The sequence below is a fragment of the Vidua chalybeata genome, chromosome 4, assembly GCF_026979565.1.
Source record: "Vidua chalybeata isolate OUT-0048 chromosome 4, bVidCha1 merged haplotype, whole genome shotgun sequence".
In the NCBI taxonomy this organism is placed as follows: domain Eukaryota; kingdom Metazoa; phylum Chordata; class Aves; order Passeriformes; family Viduidae; genus Vidua; species Vidua chalybeata.
In genome coordinates, this window is record NC_071533.1 from 3319995 (window position 1) to 3347366 (window position 27372).

The window sequence follows — 27372 nt, forward strand, 5'->3', positions numbered from 1 at the left end:
CAGGTTTTATAGCATGCTGACAAAATTATTGCATTTATGCGTTAAAAAAAATTAGATTTTACTGGCTGTTTATAAAAATTTGGCTCTTTACTGACAGCTCGAGGTATGGGGTCAAGGATGTTGGGGGGGGGGGGGCAGGGCTATGTGTTAGGCCAGACTGTGCACACTGCATTAGCTGCCTTCTAACTGCTTGCCTTTTCCTGACAATTTCTCTGCTTCCAGTCCTCACTGCACTCTCAGCCACTGAACAAGGAAACCCGCTGCTGAATTTTTCTGAGCTTGGGAAAAGTTTAATGGTACAAAGCACTGTGAGCTGCCAGGCGAGAAGCCAAGGTTCCATTTTGATTATTGGAGGGATTGCTAGGAAAGAAGGCAAGAGGGGGAGAGCCTGTTGCATAGACTAAGCCTGGGACAAATGAACATTTTCTCTGGAAATTTAGGAAAGCCTGGCTTTGGAATTGCTTTAGGCATCTCTCTCTGACCAGCTTTCTCTCTGTGGTTTCTCAGGGATCTGCAGGGGATGATAAGAATCCTTTTCCAGTGACTTCTCTGCCACATAAAGACAAGACAAGAAGACCTGAAGTTAGAACAGTAAGTGTTTGTTTTACAGCCTTGCCTGTAGTTTCTGAAGACACCAAACAGGGCTGGCCCTGCAGCTACCCCAGCTTCTGCTTCCTTATGAGCACTTCTTTTGGGAGCAAAGAGAGAGGGAGGGATGTGGGAGAGCTGCCCTGTCAGGGCAGCACCTGCTAAGTAGCCTGGCTACAGCTGAACAGCACTTGAACTTTTGACTCCTTGCTGGGCCTTTGATCAGTATTGGCCAAAAGGAATTCCTAGAGCTGCTGATACGTTTTTGATTGTACAGTTTAATCATTACAAATGTTGTGTTGTCCTGTGGTACAAGCAGTGGGGAATACTGAAAAGCTGTAACCTGCCATCCCATGGGGCCTTTGCAGTGTCATTTTCCATAAAACACCAAGTTTTGTGGACCCCTCTGAGCAAAGGGATGCATTGCTATGGTCTGCTGGCAAACTTGCAAGAGAAAATAAGCACGATGTGCCTGGCTGAGTGGCTGGGAGGCTGTAAAAATCCTCTCCAGAAAGAGGCAGCTGCTGAAAGTCAAAAAGTTTTGCAGGTCCTCTTGGAGTAAAGTCACTCCAGTCATTGATTGTGTTCTGCCAAGTGTGCCTGTTGGATAAATCCAACCAAATGTTTTCTCTCTTCCTCCTTTTGTTCCAGAGTTTTCTGCTGAAAGCCAAGTGACGTGACCAAGAACTGGCCTGACCTCATACACAGAATGAGACAGAATTTACAACTGGAACCAAGTGCCTTAACTGGGTCTCCAGGATGTAAATAGTTCCAAGTTCTCTGTTCTTTTGAAGCCTTAGAAAACTTTTGTTTTATTTGTTTTCTTATTGTTCAATGCAAAGCACCTGCATATTATTTTTTGTTTTAAATACAGTTGTAGTTTTTTTTTGGTTACTTTTGGAAAACTTTTGTGTTTTTTGAGGGTAATGCTTTTCTACCTTGCAAAAGAAGAGATGGAGGGTGGTACCTACTGTCACCCTGTTCTTTTGAAAGTTTTAAAGTTCTAAAAGTTTTCTATACCTTCTGATGTTTACATATTTCTACTGAATTTTCTCACACTGTTCTTGTAAATAATGCTTGTTTTACATTCTTCTTTGTGGGTAGAAAGAATTGATGAACTGTTAGTTTAACCAGTGTGGTTAGAGAGGTGGCAATTTCATCCTCCAATCCACTGTCACTTTTGCTATTCTATATATAGTGGAGTCAGAAAATCAAATCCTCTCTGAGTTCTTTTCTTCCCCCTTTTACATCTCATGTCCATGTGTGAGTTATTTAGTATCGTAGTGTGACACCTACCTATGAAATTACCTAGTGCAATGAATTGTCTGAATGGGCCCATGTCATGATGGTCTATAAATGTGTCCACTATGAATAACAGGGCAATTTTCACACCTATTGCTGACAAGGAAATCTGCACTCAGACTGTGTTACTGAGGGTCTTGCTCAGTTTCAGCTTTGACAGACCCAAGTTTGGGTGGCAAAATAACACCCAAAATGTGGCTGGAAACAGCTTTGTCTTTCTCCTGTGCTGGAGGGATGGGACTCACAGGGAGGATTCCTCCTTGGGCTGCGTTTTGGCATTTGGGTTGGTGGCAATGGAAAACTGCAAGGGGTCCTTAGGATTGCTTGGACATTGTTGTGAGTCTGAGAGCTTCCAGGGAGAGGAATCTCTTCTGATAAAGGAGGGATTAAGTGGCTGAATGTGGAACATAAGGCACATTTTGCATTTGGATATTTGCCTACAAGCACTGGTGGTCTCAGTGAGTGTCCAAGAGCAGAATCTGGTACCAAAGTAGGGCATCCTTCCTATGGGAGAGGACTCTGGCTCCCTCTCAGCCACATCCTAGGATGGGCACAGTGACTTAGAACCTGTCAAGGGAACCCAAAAGGGAAAAATGAGCTGTTTGCAAGTACTTCTCCCTTGCCACGCTAACAGTGGAGGCAGCATCCACAGCACTGGTGTGTTCAGTTGACACCCTTCTCTACCCAAAGATTTCCTGGAAATTATTTTTGCAGTATGGCTCAAGGAGTTATTTTTTTCAGAGAAATCACACTTCTGTTAAAAAAAAAAAGAAAAACCCAAAACCCTTCAAGTTTTTCAGTCACCCTTCAGTTGGCTTTGATGGGCTTTGGATCAATGTTATTTATACAAGATATTTAGAAGCAAGTTCAAAAAACTGTTAAACAAGAAGTTTTATTTGCACAAGTAGTTTCATTGTGCCTCAAACACAGCTGAGCAGGTTCCTTTTTACAGTCATATTCCTCCATCTTACCACTCAAGTCACTGTATTGAAATATGAAAGCAAATTATTGATACTGGTCGTAAGACAGTCAATAAAACACGGATGCTTGATATCAGTGAGAGATTCTGGAATCTTGATTTATCAACATGCTAGTCCAGTGTGTTGACACCCTTGTCTACACAAAGATTTCCTGGTGTGTGACAGTGGCATCCTGCCATCCTCACATCCAGTGGTGTGTCTGCCTTAGCCCTGATGCTGTCACATGCCTTCCCTATCTCTGAAGACCTGTGCGAGTATGGAGAGAAGGATGGTATCCCAAAATAATTGTGATTACAAGAAAGAATTATCTCCCTTTTCCACAACATTTCATGATGTGGGAGCATGTCTGCACAGATTTAGCAGTAGCCACCTGTTCGTGGGTTTGAGGCTCAAGAAAATGAACAGGAAATAAATACTAGCAAAATGCCTACATTTCCAAAAGGAGTTTCTGTAGAAAGGGCTCCTGCCTGGAGTCATTCTGCCTTCTGGCCCTGCAGGACCACCAGGATCATGGCTGGGTCTTTCTGCATCTTCAAGGGACTGGCTTTTTATGTTCACTCTATTAAAAGCCTTAGTGCATTTCAGGGATAAGCTGCCCTAATGGCAGGAAGGAAGGTCTATGTTCCCTCTCCCCATTTTACCTGTCAAACCTTATTTACTCCTTGTCCCTGGAGTTGTCCCTGCCCATAGCAGAAGGACTGGAACTAAACAATCTTTAATGTCCCTTTCAACCCAAGCCATTCTACGATTCTATGAAAAACCAGAAAATTTTAAGAAATCCATTGTATTTCAACCTTGAGCCAGGTCAGGGGCCTGCAATGGGTTAGGAAAGATGCTCATTGTTTTCACTTGGGGCTATTCTAGGACATGAACAAGATGACTGTTTTACTTGTTCATTTTGTTTGCCAGCTTTGACCTTCTGTCAGTGATGAAAACATTAATTAAGGACAGTAACTGACCTTCTGCTCAAAGCCAGTGGGTGTGAATCAGCACCACAGACATGCAGAGGGGTGACTTTTACTCTGATGCCAAGGGGCTGGAGATAGCAGTGCCCTGTGTGACTTGAGCAGGGCTGTGCTGGCTGTTCCTGTGGCCATGGGCTTTACAGAGCTGTGCATGGATTTGCAGTTTCTCCCAGTTTGGCATGTTGATTTGCACTGTCCTATTTTTTTTCTTTTTCTTTCTTGGAAAATGCATGCAGGGGAAGACAATGTCTGAGCAATTCTTGGCCTGTGTTAAGTCTTGCCTGTCAAGCAAATGTTTCTCATTGGCCCTGCTGTCACTTCCAGGAACAGCCAGAGCTGCACAGTTGCCTGCTTATACTTGTGTTAAAATGTCACAAAATGGCAGCCACACCAGCCCTGCAGACTGAGCCAAGGAGGAATTACAAAAACAAGTTTCATCTCCTGGCTGGCTGTGCATTATTGGCTACCAGTTCCAATAGAGAAAATGTGCAAAGCTTTAGAAAACAAATACAGATGTGGTAAAAGCAGCCAGCAAAAAAAATTAAGCGAAGTATCTGGAACAGAGTATTTGGGTTTGCAAAACTGCACTGCAGCGATGCTGAAAATAGTTCCAAGAACAGTTTCAGCCTAAATAAGGACAGAAAGCCCCATTTGATTGTGGGAACAATTCAGAGTTAAGAATTTCTCAGTCATTTGTTCTAATTAAGCTTGAATGAGCTAATTGGCTGAATTTTTATCGCCTGTTTGACAACTTGTTTGTGAAATAAGTCTCGGTGTCATTTGATGTGGTAAGCCTATGAGGCTTACCAACACTGACACTGCAGTAACTGCCTCCAAATCCCACCATATCTGCAAGATCCTGGAGACAGGCAGGGTATCCCTCCTGGCTGGGATCATTGTTGCCTCCTGCTGCTTCTCCTGTGCATGGAGGTCTCTGCCAGGGCAGGCCCGGTTTCCACAGGGCTACATCCCCCTCTGAAGGCAGGCATTTCTACTAGAAATAATTTTCCCAGCTGGTGTTCAAACAGGAGGGAAGACTGCAGTCTTTCTGACAGAAGTGCATGCATGTATTTGGTTTATATTTTAAAAAAATGCAAGTATCATGTGCTTTGCCTTCTAAAATTTTCTGTTCTTAGCTGAATATTTTAGCAGGATGCCAAATCCAAAGAGTTTTGCTGCCAGAAAGGCCCTATTAGGAATGAGATTCCATTGGGAAAGAGGAGTATTAAATAGTATTTGAAGCTGGGAAAGTATAACCAAACAGACTACAATCTCCTTTGAACATAAATAAATAAGGTGTGGGGGGTAGGGCCTCCTACCACTGTGTGGTTGCTCTGTCTCTCAGCATGGAGTGGGGAGGGGGATATTCTTTTGTCATCACTGTCCCCTTGCCAGGACAGGTGTTAAATCACAACAGTTTTATGTGCAGGTAGGTCACTGCAGTTTGTCATCACAGTAATCCTGTATTTTTATTCGTTATACTTTGTCATCATTAGCACATTTCCAGCAATAGAGATTCTAAAATCAGTTCTATACAAAATGCATTTAGCTGTGGTGCCATCCAAGATTAACAATGTGGGAGGCCACTGTTCTGGGAACAGGGCTGCTCCTTGTAAACCTGCTTTGCAGTTTTCTTGCCAGTCCTTAGGGATACACCTCCAGAGCCCTGAACAACAGTGTTGGGGCGGGGGTATGCATTGAAATACAAATGAGATGCCTGTTTTAGGATCCTGCTCAGAGCTAGTACCATGTGACTTCCAGCTCTTCCCACACAGCAGAGAATCCCAGAGCTTTTGCTGTAACCTGATTTCCCTGCTGAACACTTCTCCCTTTGGTGCCTGGCAGGTGATGTGGTCAGTGTGGTCAACACGCATCAGTCACCCATGAGGCTGCACCCACGGGTGCCACACTTTCCCACCAAGAGGAGAAATGCATCAGCTGTTGAGAAATACTCACTGCAGAAACCAAAAAATACTCAATGCTCTAATGGTTCCCAGCACCAGTATGCTCCAGACATACAACAAATGAGGTGCTTTGAAGTACAAACGTTTTATTGCAATATTTCATTATTTACAGTACCGTTCCATTTGTCCCTATGTGCAAAAAGTGCACCAAAGTGCAAAGCCATTTTGGTCAGGAAAGCCAAATGATGGCAACTTAGAAAAACACGACTGTGCCTCCTCACTCCTGCTGTCCTGCCTCTTCCAGGTCCTGAATACAGAGAAGTTTGCTGCTCTCCCTGGGCATTTGGAACAACCTGGTAATTGTGAAACTTTGGTCACAAAGAATTGCCAGTTGTTGATCTGTTCAAGGTGATGCAGGAACAGGAATCTGCAGTCTTTCCTGCAGGACTTTACTCGGGATTCAGGGTTTGTAATGGCATAAGAAGACATCTTTGTATGCAGGGCTATTGCATTGCTATCTCAATTTTTGATGGAAGTACTGGTTTATTCCCAATTATCTGTCTTGCTGACTCTCTTTGGTTCATTTAAGGTTTTGAGGTTATTTATCTGCTCCCTTAAAAGAGCAAGTAACTTGAGAATGTTACCAGAGCTGCTTCTGGATACAGAAATTGGTCAAGTCTTCTAGAGTTGCAGTTAAAAAGTTTTACAGAATACCACAAATTTTATTATGAATTTCCATTTTCTATAAAAATGGTGATTCAAACACCACTGAAGTCTACATTTTCACACACTATCATCTCAAAATAGGACAAATTATACTGGTTACTTCAGGAAGGACCTCTCAACAGAAACTCTCCTTTGGAAAGTGGGGGTAGTAACTACACATTTTATGGAAGACTAGGGAATGGCAGTATTCCAGCGGCTAAATTCAGGTCAAGAATCTTTCCAGCTTTCTAACATGTTTATTAGCTTGAGAAAGTACTTTGAAAGACAATTTTCAGACACAATCCCTGCAATTTCCACTGCTGCCAGCATTCCCTAGGGAGGTAAGCAGTGAACTTCTCTGCCTCAGTTATCTCAGTGTACATCATTGATGTTGTTACTTCTAAAACTAGAGACACCTTCTGTTACAAAGCTCTTGTACAATTGGGAAACGTTTAAGACTCCATTCCAGAAAATAAGTTAAATAAAATGTCACTCCAGTCCTCCAGAGAACATGTAGCAGGGCTGCTGGGGGAAGCTCAGCAGCAGCAGTAGCTGCTGCTGCTCTCCTTACTACATGCCTGATTTACAGTTCAATATTGAGTCCTTGCAACAGCTGCCTCAAATGATTTTGAAATTGCAGCTTCTCAAAAATGGGATGATTGCAGTTCTTGGCAGGTTTTGTTCCTGTGAGTCACACTTTTATTCCATGTTTTCACAGGCTTTTCTGTATCACTATTGATAGAAAGCCACCAAAAGCTTTACAGTTGCGGAAAATACCATTTTCACAAAGAAAATGTACTGGATTTATTCCTTAACCTACCATACAAAACACAGTGTTTAAAAGCTCTGCAGTGCCTCCCTTGTAGCATTCCTTTGGAATTTGGAGGAGGCAGCAGAGGTCACATGCAATCCACAACGTTGCTGGATCCTTGGCCCACATCCCGGATCTGGCTGCTGAGACAGGAGCACACGGCCACACCCGCCCCTGCCCTGCAGTGTGACACTGAGCCCACAAGTTCCCACCTACAGGAGAAAAGAAAAATAAGTTCCTGCCCTGTCTGAGCAACCTGAAAGTATTTTCTGTGCCTGAAATTTTATTACACTGCCTAGCTCTTCACTCTGCACAAAAATGCACCCCATTTAGTGCAAAATCAGACTGAAATAAGCAGAAGAATATAGATTGCTACTGAATGAAACGGCGACGACGAGGAATAGAGAGAAGCAGAGGAGAAGGAGGTGCTTAAATATGTGCAAGACTGCACTAGTGATATAAGCAGCAGTCCTGCATTGATAGTCATGGATATTACTCAATTATTACCAGGAAACAACAGCTAGGCTCCTCCTGCACACTGTTTCTAAGCCGCTGTGTTTTCATACAGGCAGATTTCCTTGTCTTATTAGGACAAACAAAACATTTGAAATTACCTGTTCACTATGGGATCAAATGCTTCCACTGTATTCAGGTACACATTGCCATTATGGCCTCCAACTGCGAAAATTTTTCCCATCAGTGTTGCTATGCCAACACCACCTCTTGGAGTTGTGAGCTCTGCCACGTATTCCCATTTGTTACAGCGTGGGTCAAACCGCTCCACTGAGCTCAGGGGCGAGTTGTCATCAAAGCCACCTGCAAACAACCATCACAGGGTCAGCTTTTGGCACTGCTGGTGCGGGGGATATCCAAGACTGGCATTATCAGATCATTCTCAGCATTCAGGGGGTCCTGTCCAGCGCTCTCCTTACCAAAACTTTGCAAGCTCCTAAAAATTAGTCTTACAGCCCACCCTTTTCTCACTGCTCATGCATCACCCAGAGCAATAATTTTCTTCTATTCAAGTTGCAAGGAGTCTAATTTTATTATTTTTCTCTCTGAATTAATCTATTTATAATTAAACAGCTTCCCAATCAGAAGAGAAAGAAACCTAACACCAGCAAAAGGATGGTCTCAAACTTATTTTACTTTATGCAAAACACACTCTAGCAGTGTTCTCAAATTACAGCACTGGCAAATATTTGAGTAGGGGAAGAAAATTTTGTGTAAGACTTAGTGATGCATTCCTCTTTCTGGGGAAACTGTCAGAGGAGCATTTTGTTCAAAACCTATTTAAGCACTTACAATAATACACAAGTCAGAGCTTTTTAAACTATCACTGTGGCACACCATCTTGGCATCTTCCTCTCTCAGGAAAGCAGGTAAATACAAGCTAGCACACAAGACAAGAAGCTGTGGACTAAGTGCAAAAAAAGCTACTGTTGTCTACACTCAGAACACAACTGGAATTGTGTTTGAAAGCATGTGAACTTAAGAATCTTTTCCTAAAAGGAAACTCAAGAGTAGTGAGTCTTCAGAGGATTTTCTAATAAAGACATATTGTCCTGAACAATTAAATTTCTCCTGAAATGTGGGTTAGGAGCTACTTTTAATTTCCTTGCTAACGTACCTTCATTTAAGCATGCCCTGGGTGTGCTTGCATTCTTCTGCCCAAGAACACCAAGTACAGGTCAGCTCCATCTGTTCCTGGCTCCTCTAGCAACAACAGCCTCTTCCAAAGCCAAGCACTTGGCAGCAACAGCAGCACTACAAAATGCCACATCCCTACTCACCCACAACATACAAGCAGCCGTGGAGCTCACTGACACCATTTCCAGCCCTTCGCTGACCCATCTCTTTTACTTCTATCCACTTGTCCAAGTGGGGATCGTATTTCTCCACACTGGAAAGAGATGCTACACCATCATTGCCACCCACGGCGTAAACATGGTTCTGGAAAACAGTTGTACAAAGATTATTTGTGATGTAATTGTCTTTATTCAGCTTTCCATAAGCAGTGTTAAAATTATACGAAAATGTGGTTTATGCACTTTCATTTAAGAATTCCAACAACAGATTTAATTATCTAACAAAAATGCTATCTCTTCCAATGAAAGAAGTGCAACAGTTTTGTTGTGTTGCAGCTATTTTTCAGAGCACAGGGGGATTGAACTAGAGCATGCGTTTGGTACCTTTAAACAGAGTGACCACGACAAACCAGTCAGCTGAGTGAGACAGGAAGCACTATCCATGTCATTAGAACGATACTCCTCCCAGTACCTCAAATACTGTTGAAACAGTTCAATTTGCTATGAGTATTATCCTAAGTATCCTCACTTTTTGCACAGGAATTTGATGACTAGAAGTGCTCAGACCCACCAGCTGCATTTTGTTTCAGACCTTGTGCTCTGCCTTGTGAACGCAGCTCTGAAAAGCAGGTGGGCTCCCCAGCAGTGACTTACCACCAGGGCCACGGAGCCGACGCCTCCCCGGGGAGTGTTCATGGAAGCCACGGCGCTCCAGCGATCCGAGTCAATGTCATAGCGCTCCACGTCGCTGAAGCACGTGTTGTCATCCAAACCCCCGATGGCGTAAATGGGGCCACCCAGGGACGCCAGGGCGATGCCTCTCCTAGGGAACCATAACAGCAACACCTCAGTGCAAGTCCTTAACCAGAGGGAGCCACACTGCAAGTGCCATGGTACATGAACGGCACCTGTTTCAAACTAGGGGGAAAAGAGTAATGGGAATTTTAAAAGTGACGTTTGTAGTAAATCATGGCACTGGCCCTCTGCCCACCTGTGTCCTTTTGACTGAATGTCAACTCTAAGGCCAAGCCCTCCGCTCACATACTTGGATACACAACAGTGTCCTAGCTATGATCTCTCTATCTTATTAAATGTGAAGATGAACCAAAACCTACTGGTTTTAACTTTGTTGGTATAGCTGGCTGCTACCAATTGAGAAGAATTGGGGGTGATACTAATACATATTAAAAGACAAACCTGTGCTAGATATTAAATAGCTGAACTCTAGCAAGATTTAACTGCAGTTTCTTCCATTATGGTGTTTTTAATTGAGTGTTAAAATGGTTATCAGATTTGTTTCTAATAAATCTACCAATAAAATCAGTATTATAAAATTGAAAGTATGGTCTAGAAAGTGAGCATTAAGTTTCTACTTTAACCACAAAGAGAAGTAAATTACCATGTTACTGACAACATTCTTGTCTCACTAAAGAGGGAAGGTTCAGAGATACTGAGGCAGGAGCAAGGGAGGCACAATCTTTCTACAGAACAAATACTGTGGCAATATCCTGGCCTTATCTTAAATTGCCTCAGCAGATAACAGAGACACCACTTCACCATTTTTCTCCACATTCCAAGACCTCCATGAATGGGAGGAGTGGAGCTGAGAGGTAGGCAAGGCACAGCAGCCCTTTCATTTACCTGGGTACTCAGTAATAAATGTCACAGAAATCTAGGGCTGATTGTTGCTGAGATTATGCCCTGGGGTGGTGGCAGGATGGAGGAAGTAGAGCAAGCCACTTCTAGGAGTCTGGGTCTTCTACTTTAACTAGGTCACAGCTACAAATAGCTTTTGGACTTAAGCCATACTTATTATTTCACTCCTACTCATATGTGATACTTTGAAAAACAACAAACGACACAAGAGAATGGAGAATTAGACAATGAAGAATTTAAATTAAAAGCAGAAAAAAAATTCCAGATCTGTGAGTCCAGTAACTCCTTAAAAGAATCTTAAATGTCAAGGCAAAAAAGAGTCCTCAATCTGACTTTCAGATTGTGTGCTTCTGGCCTTTTGTGTAAAAAACATAGGCAGCTATTTGTTTCCTGGTATAGTATTTCACGTTTTTTTTCACTATGAAGTATTTCACTTCTCATGTTATGCTGGCAGTTATCTGACTCGTTCCCTAAAAAGAAGCATTATAAACCCAAGTTGTTTATTGGGCACAGCAGAAAGGCCCTGGATACCAGAATGCAAACATAGCTGGAGTAGAAGATGTCCCTGGTCCAGAAGCCAGCTCCTCCAAAAAAAGAACAGAAGGGTGATACATTCATAGCATAAAGCTCCAAAATAGGGGAAAGAAATTCCTAGAAATATAACAGTTTGTAAATCCCCCAAAAAAGCAGGACAGACAGGATGTTTTTCAGCATCAGCAAGAAAAGGTACACCACAGACTAGGACTTGGAATGTGGGACACATATACCTCTTTGTGTTCATTGATGCCTTCATCATCCACTTGTTTGTGAGAGGATCAAATACTTCCATGCTTCCTAAGTGTTCATTTCCATCATGTCCACCTACTGCGTAGACTTTACCTGAACACACAGACATCTTTTAAAACAGAGATTGCTTGGCAACATTTCAGTTTTCATTTATATAATATCCCTGCCTATGTGGAGACAAAGAGGTCAAATAGAGGTGAAAGTTTTAAAATGTTTTCAGTATCAGTACAGCATTGTACTCAACCAGGAATCTATTCTAATGCGAACTTTTACACAAAGCTTGAGATTATGCAAATAAAAAACCTTCCCATAATTTAAGTATTGCAGGTCAAATCAGTTCACACACATTACCAGTCTCTCCAGATTTTATATGAAGAAAAATTATCTCTGTTCTGCTGCAGCAATGAGGGGCTGCTAAGTACAAGAGAAAGCTACGTTATTTGTGCTAAGCTGCTCTGGACTGCACAGATCTGTTTTCAGAAGATGGAGACCCAAAAATAAAGCTAGGTCTGCTCTTGGAAGAGTTATGGTCATAGTAACAGGATGGATTTAAGTAGGAAGGGAGCCAGTATGAGTACTAGCAAATTCTGGGTGACTGCTGTGTAAGGCCATTTCTTTATAAATGAATTTTAAAAAAGTAAATCACCTGTTTAAGGCCAGAAGCTATACACAGTTCAGCTGGGCTGGAAGGAACCTTTAAAGGTCATCTAGTCCAGACCCTCTGCAATGAGCAGGGACATTTTCATTTTCAGGTTGCTTATAGCACCATCCAGTCTGACCTTGAACACTTCCAGAGATGGGACATTTATCACCTCTCTGGGCAACCTCTTCCAGGTTTTCACAAACCTCACTGTAAAAAACTTCTACTTGATACCTTGTTTAAATCTACCCTCTCTTAGTTTAAAACCATTACCTCTTGTCCTATTACAACAGGCTCCACTAAAAAGCACGTCTTCATCTTTCTGGTAAGCTCCATTTAAAGTACAGAAAGGACAAAATAAGGTCTCTTCCCAGGTCTGAACAGCCCAATTCTGTCAGTTCGCAGTAATGTTTTTTTTCATAAGCACAGCCTCAGATTGGCTCAGGACCAAACACTCCTTCAAACTGAAGACTATCCAACAATTAAGCAATTAGTCTACTTCTCATACAGCTAGTAAAAGTACCAACTCAGCAAAAGGAGCAAACAAGTGCCTTTTGCCTGGGGTTGCTTGAATAGGGTTACTGACCTCCCACAGAGATCACACCCACGTGCCTCCTCCTGCTGTTCATTTCAGGGCCAAAGAACCAGCTGTTCTTACTGATGGAGTAACACTCGATGCTGCGGAAGGGGTCACCTGATCCACCTCTGCCACCGACACAGAACAGCACACCTGGAGAACACAAAACACATTTCCAGAGAACTAGCAGGAGGATGGGCAAAAACAGCTGTATAGCAGAGCAAACTGAAAATTACATAGTTCGGGGGAAGTTGTATTTCACTTCAAGGAGCACAGTCATTGCCCTTCATAACTGGGAACTGGATTTTGGCCTTTGCTTGACATACTGCTACCTCCAATAAGCTATCTATACTCTTGTAAAAACAATGCCTATTTTAAATATACATTTTGTGATTTGGCTTAAGGAGATAAATCCATTGTTTGTTAAATATAATGATGTAGAAATTATGATGTGCAGTCAACATTCATCACTCACTTTTGGTGTAGGCTAGTCACAGACTTTAAAAGTTAGCTGAACCTTTAACACCAAAAGATAACTGTCCACTGTTTTCAGTACAGCTTTGAACAGATTGCCTGGTCATAACATACATAACAGCTCTGGCTTTAATACAGATAGAGGTAATATGGATAAATTATTAACGCTTTAAAGAAAGAAAATGACTGCTAACGTTCTGCTAGGAAAATGCAGCACATTACCCAAATACCAGAAGTACATAATGGCTTTCCCAATTTTGCATTAAGTCATGAACAACCCTCAATATCAAGCTATACCTGCTTGATATTAAGACACCTGCACAGATGTGCTGCTTTTTCTCCATACCACTCCCTACTGGGTAACCAGACACACATTTAATTACCAGCAGTCTGCTTCCTTGGTGTTGTGCGAATGGAGTACTCAAAGTCAGGCACTGCCCTGCTGCTCAGGTGAAGGTGGTAGTTCCTTGCTTCATCCAGCAAATCCCTACATTTTAGATTCTGCTTGACAATCTCTTCCTTTGCCACAACACCCATAAGGAAACAAATGGGCAAGAGAGGCAGCCGTACCTGACACAGAAATGAACACAGTTGGAGAAAGTGGCTGAACTGCTGAGTGTCACCATGCAGCGCTGCACATGCAGCCTCGTGCTCCTCAATAAGGAGAGCAGCTCTCAGAGTTGTTCCAGACCAACAGCGATATGAACAGTTCTTTTCGGTGATAATGTTTGCTACAACCAGTTCCATTTCAGCCACAGTGGAGAAGTGTCCCTTGGCCCAGGCTGTGCTGAGGAAAGAGACAAGCTGCTGCCCATGTTGCACCTGCAGCTGCCCTGTGTGATGCAGGCAACACCTGTGGCTTTACCAGGGCTTTATCAGGTTAGTTTGCTGTTGGGTATGAATCTTCAGCTCACTGCTATGCCAGTATAAGAGGGCTTGTGCTAAAATGGTTCATTTTCTTTGGGTGGCAAGTCAAAAAGGAAACACTTAGTCACCATGAATTAAGTGTCTATAAAGGAGGTATTGCTAGTACAGTAACACCTCTCTTTAAGGCAGACTTGTCAGACTTCAAGCTTAAAAAAAGGTAATAAATATTGACAGCTAATTGTTTCCTTCTCTAAATCCTTCATGCCATTTATTTTAGCAAACCTTTCATCCTTCTTTTTAAGACAAACAGTGCAGAATACAAAGTACAATCAGAGGCAAATGTGGGACAGATGTTAGTGAAGGGAACTGAAGCGAATCTCCACCTGACTTCCTAAGGTTTGGAGTCAACACTGTCAAGCAGCTCCCAGTTGGCTCAACAGCAATGGTGCAGAAGTCCAGTACCTCCAGTGCTTCTCAGAGCAGCAGGATGGGGCTGTTTTAGCACTGACAAGCATCTTTGTCCTGAAGCAAGCATGTGTCTCTACCTACTCTTCCTGACCTCCTTGCTTTCAGTCCCACTTCTTCCTTTATTTTGGCCCAGCTTATTTGAGGATACTTTAAAGCACCACTGTAGCCCTGCTGACGGGCTCCTAAGGTTAGTGACATGGTAAGAACTCCAGGCTGTTAAATTCAGAACCTCATGCAAATTCAAATTCAAATTCAGAACAGTGAAACCCATAAGGCTGAATATGACATAGATAATCACTGTCTAGAAGCCCAGGCATGTCTTCTGCTAGCAGTAATGTCTAAGTCAACTGATGTCTCCATATGCTCTGGCAAATAGCTAATATTTACAAGAAGGGGCTTTTTCTTTGCTTGAATCTAGTCTCTGGTTTCCATCAACAGAATACAACTGTTAATCTCATCTGCTAGCACAACTATAAATAAATAGTTAATAGGGCAATAAATACAAATTTCTTTTAAAAAATCTATAATTATATTGCCTGTAAGTTTAAGTATAGCATAATAAAGAAGGGGGTTTTGTACCAAAAACCTCATGCTAGTCTAGATGGAACTGAAGGTTTTTGGAAGACAGCTAATAGACCATTGTGATCTTTTCCTAGGAAATGTGAAAAATTATTCATGAAGACTCACATAATGCCAGTATTATCAATTCAGCCAAATGCAAAATAATCAAGTTGGAGTTCAGTGACAACTAAAACTGCCCAGCCAATCCTACCTGCTAAGACTGATTATAAGGAATGTTTTGCAGCACATGGTATGCAAATTCTTCCCAGTACAGGCTCTCCACAACTGTCTCAAATACTGTGACAGAACTTGATGTAACACATCTCTCTTAGTTTCCTTCCCTAGCCATGTAAGAAAACTCAACAGCTTTGCCTCCTTTCTTAAGTTCAAATATATAACAGCAAGGACAGCGAGCATATCAGGCTACAAGTGAAGTGATGGATTTATATTCTCTCTGTTTTGTGTCAGTACAAAATATTTCTGCTCAACCACAGATGTAGCTTTTTGTTGGTTCCCCACCTCCCAGCCATGAGCATAAAGTGAGTACTCTTCTCTCTAAAGAAAGAGTATCACTTCTCCCCAATATTCAAGCACTCTAACTTTCTTCTACTGTCAACTCCCAACCCTTAATACCAGATGAGGCACCAAAACCTAAGAACATTTTTCACCTTTAGATCTACCCAAGTACAAAGAGCTGATTGCACAACTAAACCAGTGATGAGACAGGGACTTGATGCCTCAGTCTGCCCTACCTGTGCAAGGATCTCATCCAGCCACATAGTGTGATGCTGTGGATTGGCCAGCAGCCACTTGATAGCAGCATTGTAAACCTGCTTTTCATTTTCAATATTCAGGTCACTGGAGGACAGGAGTTTATGGAGATGCTGTGGTGACACACTCACAAAGTCCTCGCACTCCATCACTTCTGTGAAATGTTCACAAGCAAACTGATCAGCCATGTCCATCAGGTCGATGCGGTTGTGGCTCTCGGCAAACGCCCTGACTGCCAGGCAGTTGGAGGGGTGGAAGTGCAGCTTCATGTATTCACAGCAGGCCTTTGCCACCAGTTCTACCTGCAGGATGCAGGCGGCGTACAGGAGGGGCTGCACATTATCCACCGTCAGCGTGAGCCGCGAGGAGTATGCGAACTTCACCAGGTCCTCGATGGCATCGCCATCAAAGTCCCTGATCTCGATCAGCTTCTGCTTGGCTTCAGCCATTTCCGAAAGAAACATGGCTCGGAAGTACGGGATAACGCAAGCTAGCACCAGTTTGTGGCAGGAGATTAGCTTTGAACCAACCTGAAAGAGAAAAGAACAAAAAAAAAAACCCCAATGTTTTACTGGAACGTCCATTTTGGCTGTGCAAGCAGGAACAGTGAAGCTGAAATAAGAATTCTGGACTCCATGTATTTTCTCCACACAAATTAACCCCATTTGTCCTGTATTTCTGACATTACATCCAAGTATCCCAAGGAATTCTAAGGAGTAGCTTGGCCATGAGAGTACAGCAAAGCTGTAACACAGGTAAGCAATTGCAGAGATGCACCAAACTTGCCTTTAAAAGCCTTATGAAATGTCCTTAGAAATATTCTAGATGCATCTTGGAGACAGCAGGAGACTGCTAGACACTTGTTTTATACACACTCAGAGACTTTAAGGGGGGCAAATTAGAAAGGGACATTTTTAGACTACATAATTTAGATTTCTGGACTTTTACTACTGTTGAAGAATTCATGTTTATAGAAGTAAATTCATGTAAAAACACAGGAATAATAGCTGTTTCAGGGGTTATTAAAAGTTACCAATCACTTCAATATTTTTAGAATGTTTACCCACAAAAGACAGTGTACTCAGCATAAAGAAAAGGTATTTCTCAAAATTCTGATCAGAAAATGTAAAATAAGCTTTTCAGGTACAAAATTCTAGAATTCCACTACATTAAAAAAGAATCTAAGTATTAAAGGTAAATGAGCAATCCACTTCTTATTTGTGTTCCAGGAGTGCTTTCTTACAGCCTTTGTCACTCTGCACTAACATAAAGGGATGGCTGCCTGACATAAGCAACCAGTTCCCCTGATGGACTCAAATTACATGTTCATTTTCAGATGAAGGTGCTACAGAGAGCTGTCATGCATTTAAGAAAATAAAAAGATACTAAATTATAAAGGATATTTTGGGTTTTTTTTTTTTTTTAGCTCTGATTCAATACTCAGTTGCTCTTACCTTTTTAAAGAGTATGATCAACACAAGTGTAACCTACCTGGTGAGCAGTGAGCTGACTACAGAGGGCAAACACACAAGAAAGTGTATGCAGATTAAAAAAGAGGAAAAGATGGATTGTTCAATGTGATTACTTCAGATCATCCCAGAAGGAACAATTCAGACCTACCAAATGAACAAAAAGCAAACCACCAAGAGAAAAGCAGATGGTATTCATCTGCCACTCTCCACCTTCTAACAGCCTTCTAAGACTGTTCATATGACAGCAGCAGGAGAGTAGGTGAAATTCCAGAATTTAACTTTTGGAGCAGAGGGAGTCTTCCTGTGTGCTCCCACGGCTTATCACTGTTACACCATCAGCACTCCAGCTAACTACAGCACTGATACAGAAAGATGCTGTAGATACTGCTCTGCTGTACCAGGGAAAGCTCCCAGGCCATTCTTACTCTCAGACACTTTAATTCTGCCCATCATCCCACTCTCTAATTAAACCTTCCTTTTGAATTAAGTGGCTTTACTATGTTACCCAAATCTGCTTAATTTTAAATTACAGACTGGTTTAGGTTAGAAGGGACCTTAAAGGTTATCTCATTCCACCCCCTGCCATGGGCAGAGAGACCTTCCACCAGTTATATAGCATGTTCTTGCTATTTTGAAATTAAGAGTTCCCCTCCAGTTACTAACTATCATAGTTTAAGAGCCAGCAGTTAAAACAATAATTAGTCTGATAAAAGCAATGCTAGAATTGCTCACTAACTAAGGTCACACAAAAGCAGAAAGTTCAGTAGAGATCTGATTATTCTTACAACATGAGTGAGGCCTGAGCACTACAGGAAGAAAAATCAAGCCCCCCTGAAAATTCTAATTCAAGTACATAGTTAGCAGTTACTTGAAAATCCCTCATTTAGGAAGCCATACAATAAGATGTATATCCACAGGTTGCTCTAGCCTTCACTGGAGGCCAAGTCATGTCATCTAACATTCTTAAGTTACCAAAATAGCTCCACACAGATCATACAAATGAACATTAATACAAGCCTAACTTAAGGAAAGTTAAACTGCAGCCCTAGTAAAGTGTTTTTTCCAATGCAAGTTTCCGTAGCAGGAATATGCATTGAACTATGTTTATAAAATAAGACTTTCTGCCTTTTTTTTTTTTCCTTTCCAAGGGTAGGTGGAAAAGAAGGAAGGTAAGAATGAGGTCAACAAGAAAAGGGATGAGGAGGGTTGGTAACACCAGGGACATACATCTGTCAAGGATTTTCCCTGTTCATATCTAACAGTCAAAGTAGCAGGCTAACAACTTCTCCTAAAGGCATCTGTCATTCATTCTTGGTTCAGGAACTGTGCTTCATCACCATTCCTTAAATAATTATCTTGAACTAATATGTTGTTTAGCTAAGCAATACTTAATATTTAAAGGTGCTGGCACCAACATCTATGCATGCTAAATACAAATTTATTGTAATCAAGATATAAGTAATATACAGCTGAGTTACAAATAATGCCTTAGAGCAATGCTATGCAAGAATCATAAAATTTGCTTCCTCTGTCTCTCTTTCTTTACTCTTTGATCAGCTGAAGAAGACAACTGTCTGGGTTTTTTTTTCTTTCTTTTTTTAGAGAATGCTGGAAGTTAGATTTGTTCCAGAAATCCTGTTTGATGAGAAGAATCAAGCAAAACAACAGAAAATGCAGACATGGAGGTAAAATTGGGGATGAAAGTATCTTGAGAAAAAAGAGGCTACAAGTAGCTGGAATCGCACAGTAAATAGTGACCAACTGTGGGAACTTGCTGAGAAGGCAAGTTGGATGAGCTCAAAGTCATGTACTTCCTCTCTCAGACTGTCAATATTTTAGGTGTTTAAATTTCAGCTGTAAACTTCCTAAATAAGGAAAAAAAAAAACCTAGCATCTCTAAAGATGTCTCAGATCCAATTGGTATTCTGTGGTTTCCACACCCCTGCCAATATTCACAGCCAACTCCCAACACACTTATCTGCAGCTTAATCTTCAGACTGATACATGCAATAGATATGCGACAAGGATCACCTTCAGTGTAACATCACAGAGCTCTCCAGCTTCAAAGAAGTGAAGAAGAGAGCTGTGAAAATCCTTCCAAGCCTCATTTGCCTCAAACACAAAGACATCCTCATCCCCATCACTGCTGGAAGGCTGAGTTTGCTGCTGCTGCCGCCTTTTCCCCTTTATCAGATGTTGTTTTGCCTGTTCAGGGACCATGGATTCTGAAGCCATTGGCTGTTGCTTCTCTCACTGTATCAATCTTCAAAACCTCCTGCCAAGATAAAATCCAGCCCATCAGGAGTTAGGTCCTAAAATTCAGTTCTGTTCATCTTCCTGTTTAAAAACACACACACAAAAAGAAAACAAGACATTAGGTAATGCTAGTACGTAACACTTCGATTACATTATAATACTACCTGTGATCATACTTGGGGAAGGTTAGAGGTGAAGGGACCAAAAAAGAGACCCACAGATAAGAATCCTATGTAGGTACCTTTAGAAAAAGCCATTATTTATGAACTTTTTGTCCTCACTTCTTGATAAAGACATGAAAAAGAAAAAGCAAATATATACCACAGAATCGTAGAATTGTTTGGGTTGGAAAGGAACTTAAAAGATTATACAGTTCCAACCTTCCATTAGACCAGGTTGCTCAGAGACCCATCCACCCTGGCCTTGAATACTTCCAGGGATGGGGTATCTGCAGCTTCTCTGGAAACCATTTTCCAGTGTCTCACCACCCTCACAGCAAAGAACTTCTTCCTAACCTCTAATCCAAATCTCTCCTCTTTTCGTTGGACCTGTTCCCATTTGTCCTATGACCACCTGCCTGTGTAAAAAGCAACTCTCCCTGTCTTTCATGAGCCACCTTTAAGTGCTGGAAGGTACTCCAGAGTATACTGAGAAGCATGACTCTTACACTGACTACCTTTGGTTTCACAGCTTCTTCATTAATTTATGATGCATTCATTCTTCATTCTATGCTAAGAGTTGACTGCTATGATTCAGGGATTTCTGGTCATGGACTCTGGTGCTGGAGGAAGTGGACTGGACACAAAAGAACAAAAAATTCTTCTGCAATAAAAATGTAAGTCACATGTCTGAGAGCAGTACTGATTTTCCTTTGTGAGATTTTGGAAGTGTCCATGTCTCTTACTACATTTACAGCTCTTCATGCATCACTACTGGAGAAAAAGCAGGAAGTGGCCTGAGGCAACCGTACTTGTTCCTGCTATAGGTCACAGGGTTGGCTGCCAGCTCCACATCCTGTGTGGTGACAGAGCTGGTGGCTGCACTGAGCTAGGTAGGTTCAAGTGAGATCAAACATGGAATATTTGCCTGTGGTGCTTTAAGCAAGGCAAGTATTCTTCCTTTAAAAGATATGTAAGAGAAAGATCTTACTTCTTCCAAAACTACAAATTAGCTCAAAGATATTATGGATGATGGCGTCTTTACACATTTTATAGCAATGAATACTTTTTTCCGCTGAAAACTTAGCTTCATTATGCCAGATCTGACAAATTACTAAGGTATTCTTCTAGTTCATGATGATATTTTGGGTTTCAAATTAGTTCTCCATGACTGGTACTCATGTTTAACACACCCTTCAAAGAGGTCACTATAGCACTGAGATCTGAAGCTGACAGAGCTTCAGACACAATCTCCTGAGGTTATAAAAATTAACATGGACAAACGAGGGAAAAGACTGATGTTGAAATGCTGCACAGAGATGCTGAAAGGCATCATGTAAGGTAAGGTAAGATACAGCATCTCTAGCCAACACCTGCAGGGAACTCGTGCTTATTTTGGTCTTTGACAGACACTTGTGTTTCATCACTCCCTGCTTATTCACATCCAACCATTGCTACAGCGAGTAAAGACACTGCTTTCAGACAGAACTGCCACTGACTGCTAAATGAGAGTTCACAGCTCCCAAGTCATAAGGTTTTTCCATCTGACACATATGCTACATTTAGCTTCCTGCTTTAACTGCAGCTGCACACAGACTTGCCTCATCTAGTCTGTGTCTCAAGGTAAAAAAGGCTGATGTGTACATTTTACCTATTCGGCATATGCCACTGTTAACACCAACATAAAACCCATGAATCTTAAGAAAAAAATCAGTGCTGCTGGGGTGAATTTTTTATGCTAAAAATAAACTAAGCAATAGTACAAAAGCCAGAGATAACTGATTTTAAGCAATGCTCTTCATCCATAGCTCATGCTCATAGCAAATAAAGGTCTTTGAGATGCTCTGAGCTCTTGCCTGTAAGGAAAGATGTTGAGTGCATATTTGGATTTATATATTTGATACTAAGTACTGACTTGATATTGTAGGGGAAGAAAATAGAAATTACCCTAGAGAAAAGAAATGGTGTTACTCAGGCACACAGCCATAAATAAGAAAATCACATCTATGAGAGAGTGCCCAGTATTATGATATCAAATATGTGTATGAGAACACGAGAAGTCAGTTACTGTTTCTCAGGTAAAGAGAAGTTTCTGCAACATGTTAAAAATTAACATGTGTAATATAACCTTCAGAAATATTCAGACAGCAATCGATTGATATACTTCAGCTTTTTTCTGATGGTGGCAGGTAGATTTTTTATTCTTCCCCCAGTCAACAATTCAGGAGCATCCTGTTTCTGTCATACACCTAGGTCATGAAAATATTTTTAGACATCTATCCCCAAATCTTCCACTGTTCTTAATTACAGCATCTCACAATTTGAGTGTTCAAACAAATCATCTGCTATGGAAAGTACCAGCTGTAGCCACGTTTCATTTGCCAGAAAATACTGGCTTGGGCTCATCTTTAGCCGTAAGCCTTTTCTGTTCTCAGATTTCAAACTAAAAAGAAATTAATTTTAGCAGCACTTGACTCAAGATACTAAATTCTGAAAATCTGAAGATCACACCAAATTCATGAAAATCAGTGTATTTCAACTCCACAAACGAGGAGAAGAGTCTTTACACATTTTTACTCCCCAAACCAACAGTAACTCAACAATAACATCCAATTACTTGAGGTTAGTTTCATCCTGGGTGAATGCCAGACACACACAGTCTTTCCTCTCTAGAACAAAACACTGCCATGGCCATTCAGAGCTGCAATAACATGCCCCCTTTTTCACCTTGACAATTAAGTCTTCCAGCCTGCATACAGTCTAATATTTTGATGACATTAAGGACATACTTGACCATCACAGCAAGTGACTGACACTAAGGAAACTAAAGGATGTACCTCATTCATAACATCATCTATCACTCCTTGTAAACAGCTACTTGACACTTTCCATGAAAAAGTAGCTGTCTGAATAAAATAAAAACCAAACAAAACAAACAAATCCCACACATGTTTACAGCTCACCATCATTTGCTGAAAGCCAGTCAGCAATTTCCTTATTAAAGTCAAATATTTAGAAATAATGATGATGTCTGCTATTCTCAAGAGGGCAGCTGTTCCAGACCCCAAAGTCTGTGCTCTGGTCATCAGCGCTGGTCCTCAGGCAAGGGACTGAGGATCTCCTCCTAACTGTTCCTCAAACTTATAAAAACAAGAAAGGATGGGAGGTCAGAGCACAAAAAGCTATCATACAACTGCTCTAAGTCAGACAACATCTGAATTCAGTAACATCTGGAAGTGACATGATTTTGACTCACACATTCTAGCTAAATCTTAAAACTGAATAAAGTGTAAAATTTCTCAAGTACATTGAGTACTTAAGTTCAGTAGAGACAAAATACCTCCATTTTGAAACAAAAAGAAATTGAAGGCAATAGGCAGCGGTAGGACATGAATAGCATCGCTCTGTTTTCCCCCATCATGAAATTAAATCCCAGGAATCCTGGCCAACAAGCTAATCTGGACATTGGAGTACCCTTTCCCCTGTGGAGCACCTCAGGAGGCAGTGTCCCAGAAGGAAGGGATCATCCTTATTCTTTCTCTGACACATGGGAGGAAGATACTTATTTCCTGTTATAAAACAAACAAAACCAAGATTGCCACTGTAACAAAAACTAGTCAGTGTTCAGATAAGCGATATTATGATACCTGTAAATCCAACACTCCTTATGATCAGTGGTACTGAAGCTGGATAAAAGGTGGCAGATGTGCAGGAGAAATAAAGATACAGATGAAGTTTTCCCAAGTATCCTGTGTGTAATTTTGACTACCTACCCCCAAGATGAACTAAAATCGTGTGCAAAGAAGGGTGGTGAGCCTCCCTCAAAAACCAAAAACTTTTTAATTGAAGGAGACAAGAAATTTGTCTTTGTACGTGCAGCTGTGTAAAACTAACTCATCTAACACAGCACCTGAAATGCTGTCACTGCCACCCACAAGATCAGAACAGCAGAGGCAGCAACAAGATCTTATCCAGTTTAATCCAGCTAACAGAGAGATTCAAGTTGTTGTGCTGTGCAAAGAAAACTTGAACGTTTGGAGAAAGGACAGCTGTCAGAGCTAAGGAAGACACCTTAGGGAGGGAGAGAAGTGTTAAGGGCAGGAGGCAGCTGCAGTGCAAACTGCAGACAAGCAGCAGCTTTGGCAGGGACCGTGCCGGCAGCTGTTTCACTGCTCAGTCTGGCTACAGCTGCACCATCGAGAAGGAACATGGGGGGGGGAAAAACTGATAAGAAAAAATAGTGTAGAAATCCTCAGTTCTCTCCCATTCTCCCTTCTCATCTTTAACTCTATTAAAGACGATGTGGAAACATTATGCAAAACTGTTCAGATGCCCACACTAATTATGTCAAATTAGACAAGGCTGGAAAACATGGCAACGTTCAAATTACATGCTTTATTACAACCCTAAGCCTACTGCACTTTTCAGCAGAAAGTTATTTAACAGAAAGAAAAAAAGTCAGAAACCACCCATCTAACTGGTTTAGCTTGTTTAAAACCACCAGGATTGCTTTTGTAGAAACACACAGAAAAGTTTCTTAGACAACACCTAATTTACAGTTTCTAAATTCTTTCAGCATTTCAAAGGTTCTTTGCAGCAAAAAGTGACATTATTGTTTTATTTTACTTGTCACACAGATAGCTCAGCAACAGTGAAATGGGTATAGCTAGCACCATCTCTCCTAAATTTGTATAATGAAAATCCCATCAGGTGCTGCAGACACCATGAATGAGGACTGCTCTTCCTTGGAAAAATGCAACAGGAAAGGTGTTTTGTAGAGCACGAAAAACATAGTCAGATAAAATTTCATTTTGGAAATAATTCTTCCTGGCAGTCCATTCATGCTGTTTTGAGACAGCTTCTTCCCAGCTCGCTTTGATTCAGTGCTCAGTGAAGTTCTCCTGAGTTTAATCCCAGTTTCCATGAAACACCAGAAAGGCCACCTGTCTCCTGGGATTTACAGAATGACAAGTTGACAATTTGTTCAATTTTGCATCATAAAAAAACCCCAAAACCCTCATATGCCATGATTTATTTATGCTTCACATTTACTTCAGAACAACCAGCAAAATCACTCAGAAGTCACAAAACAGCGAAGCAGGACTCTGCTTTGCAGATACAGGGGTAACTAAGGCACGGATTATTTATACAACGTAAACTTGGGAAGGCCCAAGAAATAGAACACAAAATAAAAACCACTGAAAATCAGTGCAATGGGAGCGTAGTGAAGTGCTGATGCATAAATACAAAATTTAACTAGCCTACTACGTTCACAAGAAGACAGAACAGTCCCTTAGCAAGGAGAGGCACTATGGTCTTCTCTGATAGACCATATTAAAAATAACAATAGTTTAATAGTCTTCACAGCAACATTTAATTCAGCCATTCCTGGGAAGTATTAACAGAGAGTAAAATTATTTCTAAGTCATTTGGCATCTTCCTTTATCCTGGATATGTAAATCAAGGCACGATATCCACCAGAGCATTCCAGAAATGTAGCCAAACAATGCTTCCCATGCAGACATCAGTCCCTTCCTCCCAGGACTCTCTGCCTTAGCTGCCAACCATCATCACATTCTCTCCCTTAGAGCTGAGATTCACAAGACAAACAGCTCAAACCATAAAGCAGTATCACCTTCCTTTTGTCCCAGAGCTGCAAGGCTCCTTCAAAATCTGAAATCAAGGATGGCAGAGGTAATACAAGACAAAAGGCTTCACAACCCAAGATGCTACAACCATTGTAGTTAATTATTATTACGAAAATCTGTTTGGTGAAACGCGCTGGGGAAGAACTAAAGCACTGGCTAATGTGGTGCTGTGCTGCCTTGCATCAAATTACTGGCAGTCATTACACAATGACCCTGTCTTGGTGTGACCACACTGATTACATTTGTCTTTACAAATAAACAGCCAACTACAAAACTGAATGCCAGGCTCCTGACATCGCACTAACAATTAAAAAAATAAATGAAGTTATGAGCACACTGCACAGAAACCCCAGCACAACCCTGCCAGGTAACAACGCAGTCACACTTCTTTCACAGCACAAGAGTTTGCAGAGATTACAGGGGACTCAGCCCAAACTAACTCAAAAACCTCAGACCACATTGCTCGAAGGTGGCTGAACCTTTTGCAGCTCAATCTCCATTTCCAGCAAAGACACATGAGACACGTCTGTTGTGGTTTCAATTTGACAACACTTGATGAGCTATTTTACTTGTTGTGGTACTTCGCCACAGTGTGATTTGTTTCTTGATTATCTTTGCAGAAGCCTTTGCAAACATCACAGAAAGCCAGGTTTCTCTGAGTTTTGTAACGTTGGCAAGTGTATGATATACAGGAATGACTAAGGCAAAGGAGGAAACACAGATACACTTCCCAGTGGCCAGTAAGCAATTGTCTTAAATAGAAGTGGGAAGGGGGAAACCTACCAAAAGAGGAAGAAAAGCCAAGCAGGCAGTTCCAAGAGCTGGGGGAGCTGTGACATCTTCAATTCTTATTTATTTGAGAAGGGAGGAGAAGCTAGAACTCCTGAGGCTCTCCCCAGCAGCAACGGGCAATTTCTTGCTGTGGTTTTTTTTGTTTGTTTGTTTGTTTGTTCTTGCTCTTTTAATACAAATATTTGGTTTGGGTTAAGCTAAGTGACTACTCATCCTTTACGAGATGCCCATAGTGAGCTGACTAAGGCACTACCTTTGGCTGTGGTCTCCACACGGAGCAGCTTGAAACGCGCCGAATCCCGGCTCAGCTAATTTTTAATTGACATTTATCTCCCTCTCGGACGGTATGGCTGCCGCATCTCTTGTGAATGCCCCCGCAGCACAAACCCCCCAACGCCGAGCCCGGGCACGGCGCCGCCTCTGCGCTCTCCAAGCACAGCCCGGCCCTGGTAACCATTTGCACCGATTCCACCTTAATTCCCCCCAACACCGGCACTCGATCTGGCTCCCTGGCTCCCACCGCGGCGATTCCCTTCGGGCGAGGACAGAGCCGGGCCGGCCTTGCGGCCCTCCCGGGAACGGGAACGGCCCGTCCCGCCCTAGCGGGGGTGCCCCGGGGGTCGGAGCCCTCGGCGGTGCTGCGAGGAGGGGGAGCCCACGACACCGCCCGCCGCGCCGAGCCCGCTCCCGGGACCACTGAGCGGAACCTGAGGGCAGGGGGCGCGTTACATAAGGGCGGGGGGAGCCGCCATGGCGGTACGAGGGACGGCGGGGGAAGGGCGCGGGGTGTGACGGAGCCCCTCCGGCTGCGGGGGGAACGGGAGGTGTGAGGGGAGAGCCGGGGTGAACCCCGCGGTGCCCGCCCGCCGCCCGCCCCGCTCACCTGCGCTGGCCCTGCCGCCGCGGCGGGTCCGGCGGAGCGCCCGCCGCCCGCCAGGGGGCGCTCGGCGCGCATGCGCCGAGGGGCGGGGGTGGGCTGGGGGCAAGGCGGGAGGCGCGGCGGCGCTTCCCGCGCTCCCGCCTCCCCGCGTTCCCGGGGGAAGACGGTTCTGTGTTTGCGGGAAATAGCGTGTGAAAAGCGCCGATCACTTGTTTTTTAATAACCTTAAACGTTTATTAGTAATAAAGCAGTTATAAAAAAAATGGCAGTAAAATTAGGGTGATAAAAATTTGGACAATGAGG

General features: G+C 42.3%; 1 protein-coding gene and 1 long non-coding RNA gene across 5 annotated transcripts in view; one reads left to right on the forward strand and one right to left on the reverse strand.

Annotated features, from left to right (window-relative positions):
* The window catches only part of KLHL8 (kelch like family member 8), a 60426-nt gene extending 33287 nt beyond the window's left edge, over positions 1–27139 (reverse strand). For 2 of the 4 annotated variants that reach the window (XM_053940128.1, XM_053940127.1), the window contains exons 1-9: positions 27073–27139; positions 19367–19672; positions 15845–16393; positions 13580–13766; positions 12732–12875; positions 11487–11598; positions 9718–9886; positions 9049–9208; positions 7870–8071 (exon numbers count right to left, since the gene is read on the reverse strand). In XM_053940128.1, the coding sequence (XP_053796103.1) occupies positions 7870–8071; positions 9049–9208; positions 9718–9886; positions 11487–11598; positions 12732–12875; positions 13580–13766; positions 15845–16393; positions 19367–19570 (1727 nt within the window). In that variant the 5' untranslated portion in view covers positions 19571–19672; positions 27073–27139. Of the gene's footprint in view, positions 1–2768; positions 7468–7869; positions 8072–9048; positions 9209–9717; positions 9887–11486; positions 11599–12731; positions 12876–13579; positions 13767–15844; positions 16394–19366; positions 19673–27072 lie in introns of those variants that run through there. The other 2 variants (XR_008430423.1, XM_053940126.1) reach the window with 2 other exon arrangements.
* On the forward strand, positions 161–1482 carry LOC128786677 (uncharacterized). The gene is made up of 2 exons (XR_008430425.1): positions 161–591; positions 1240–1482. It is a non-coding gene; the product is annotated as an uncharacterized LOC128786677 (long non-coding RNA).
* Positions 27140–27372: the final 233 nt, after the last annotated feature.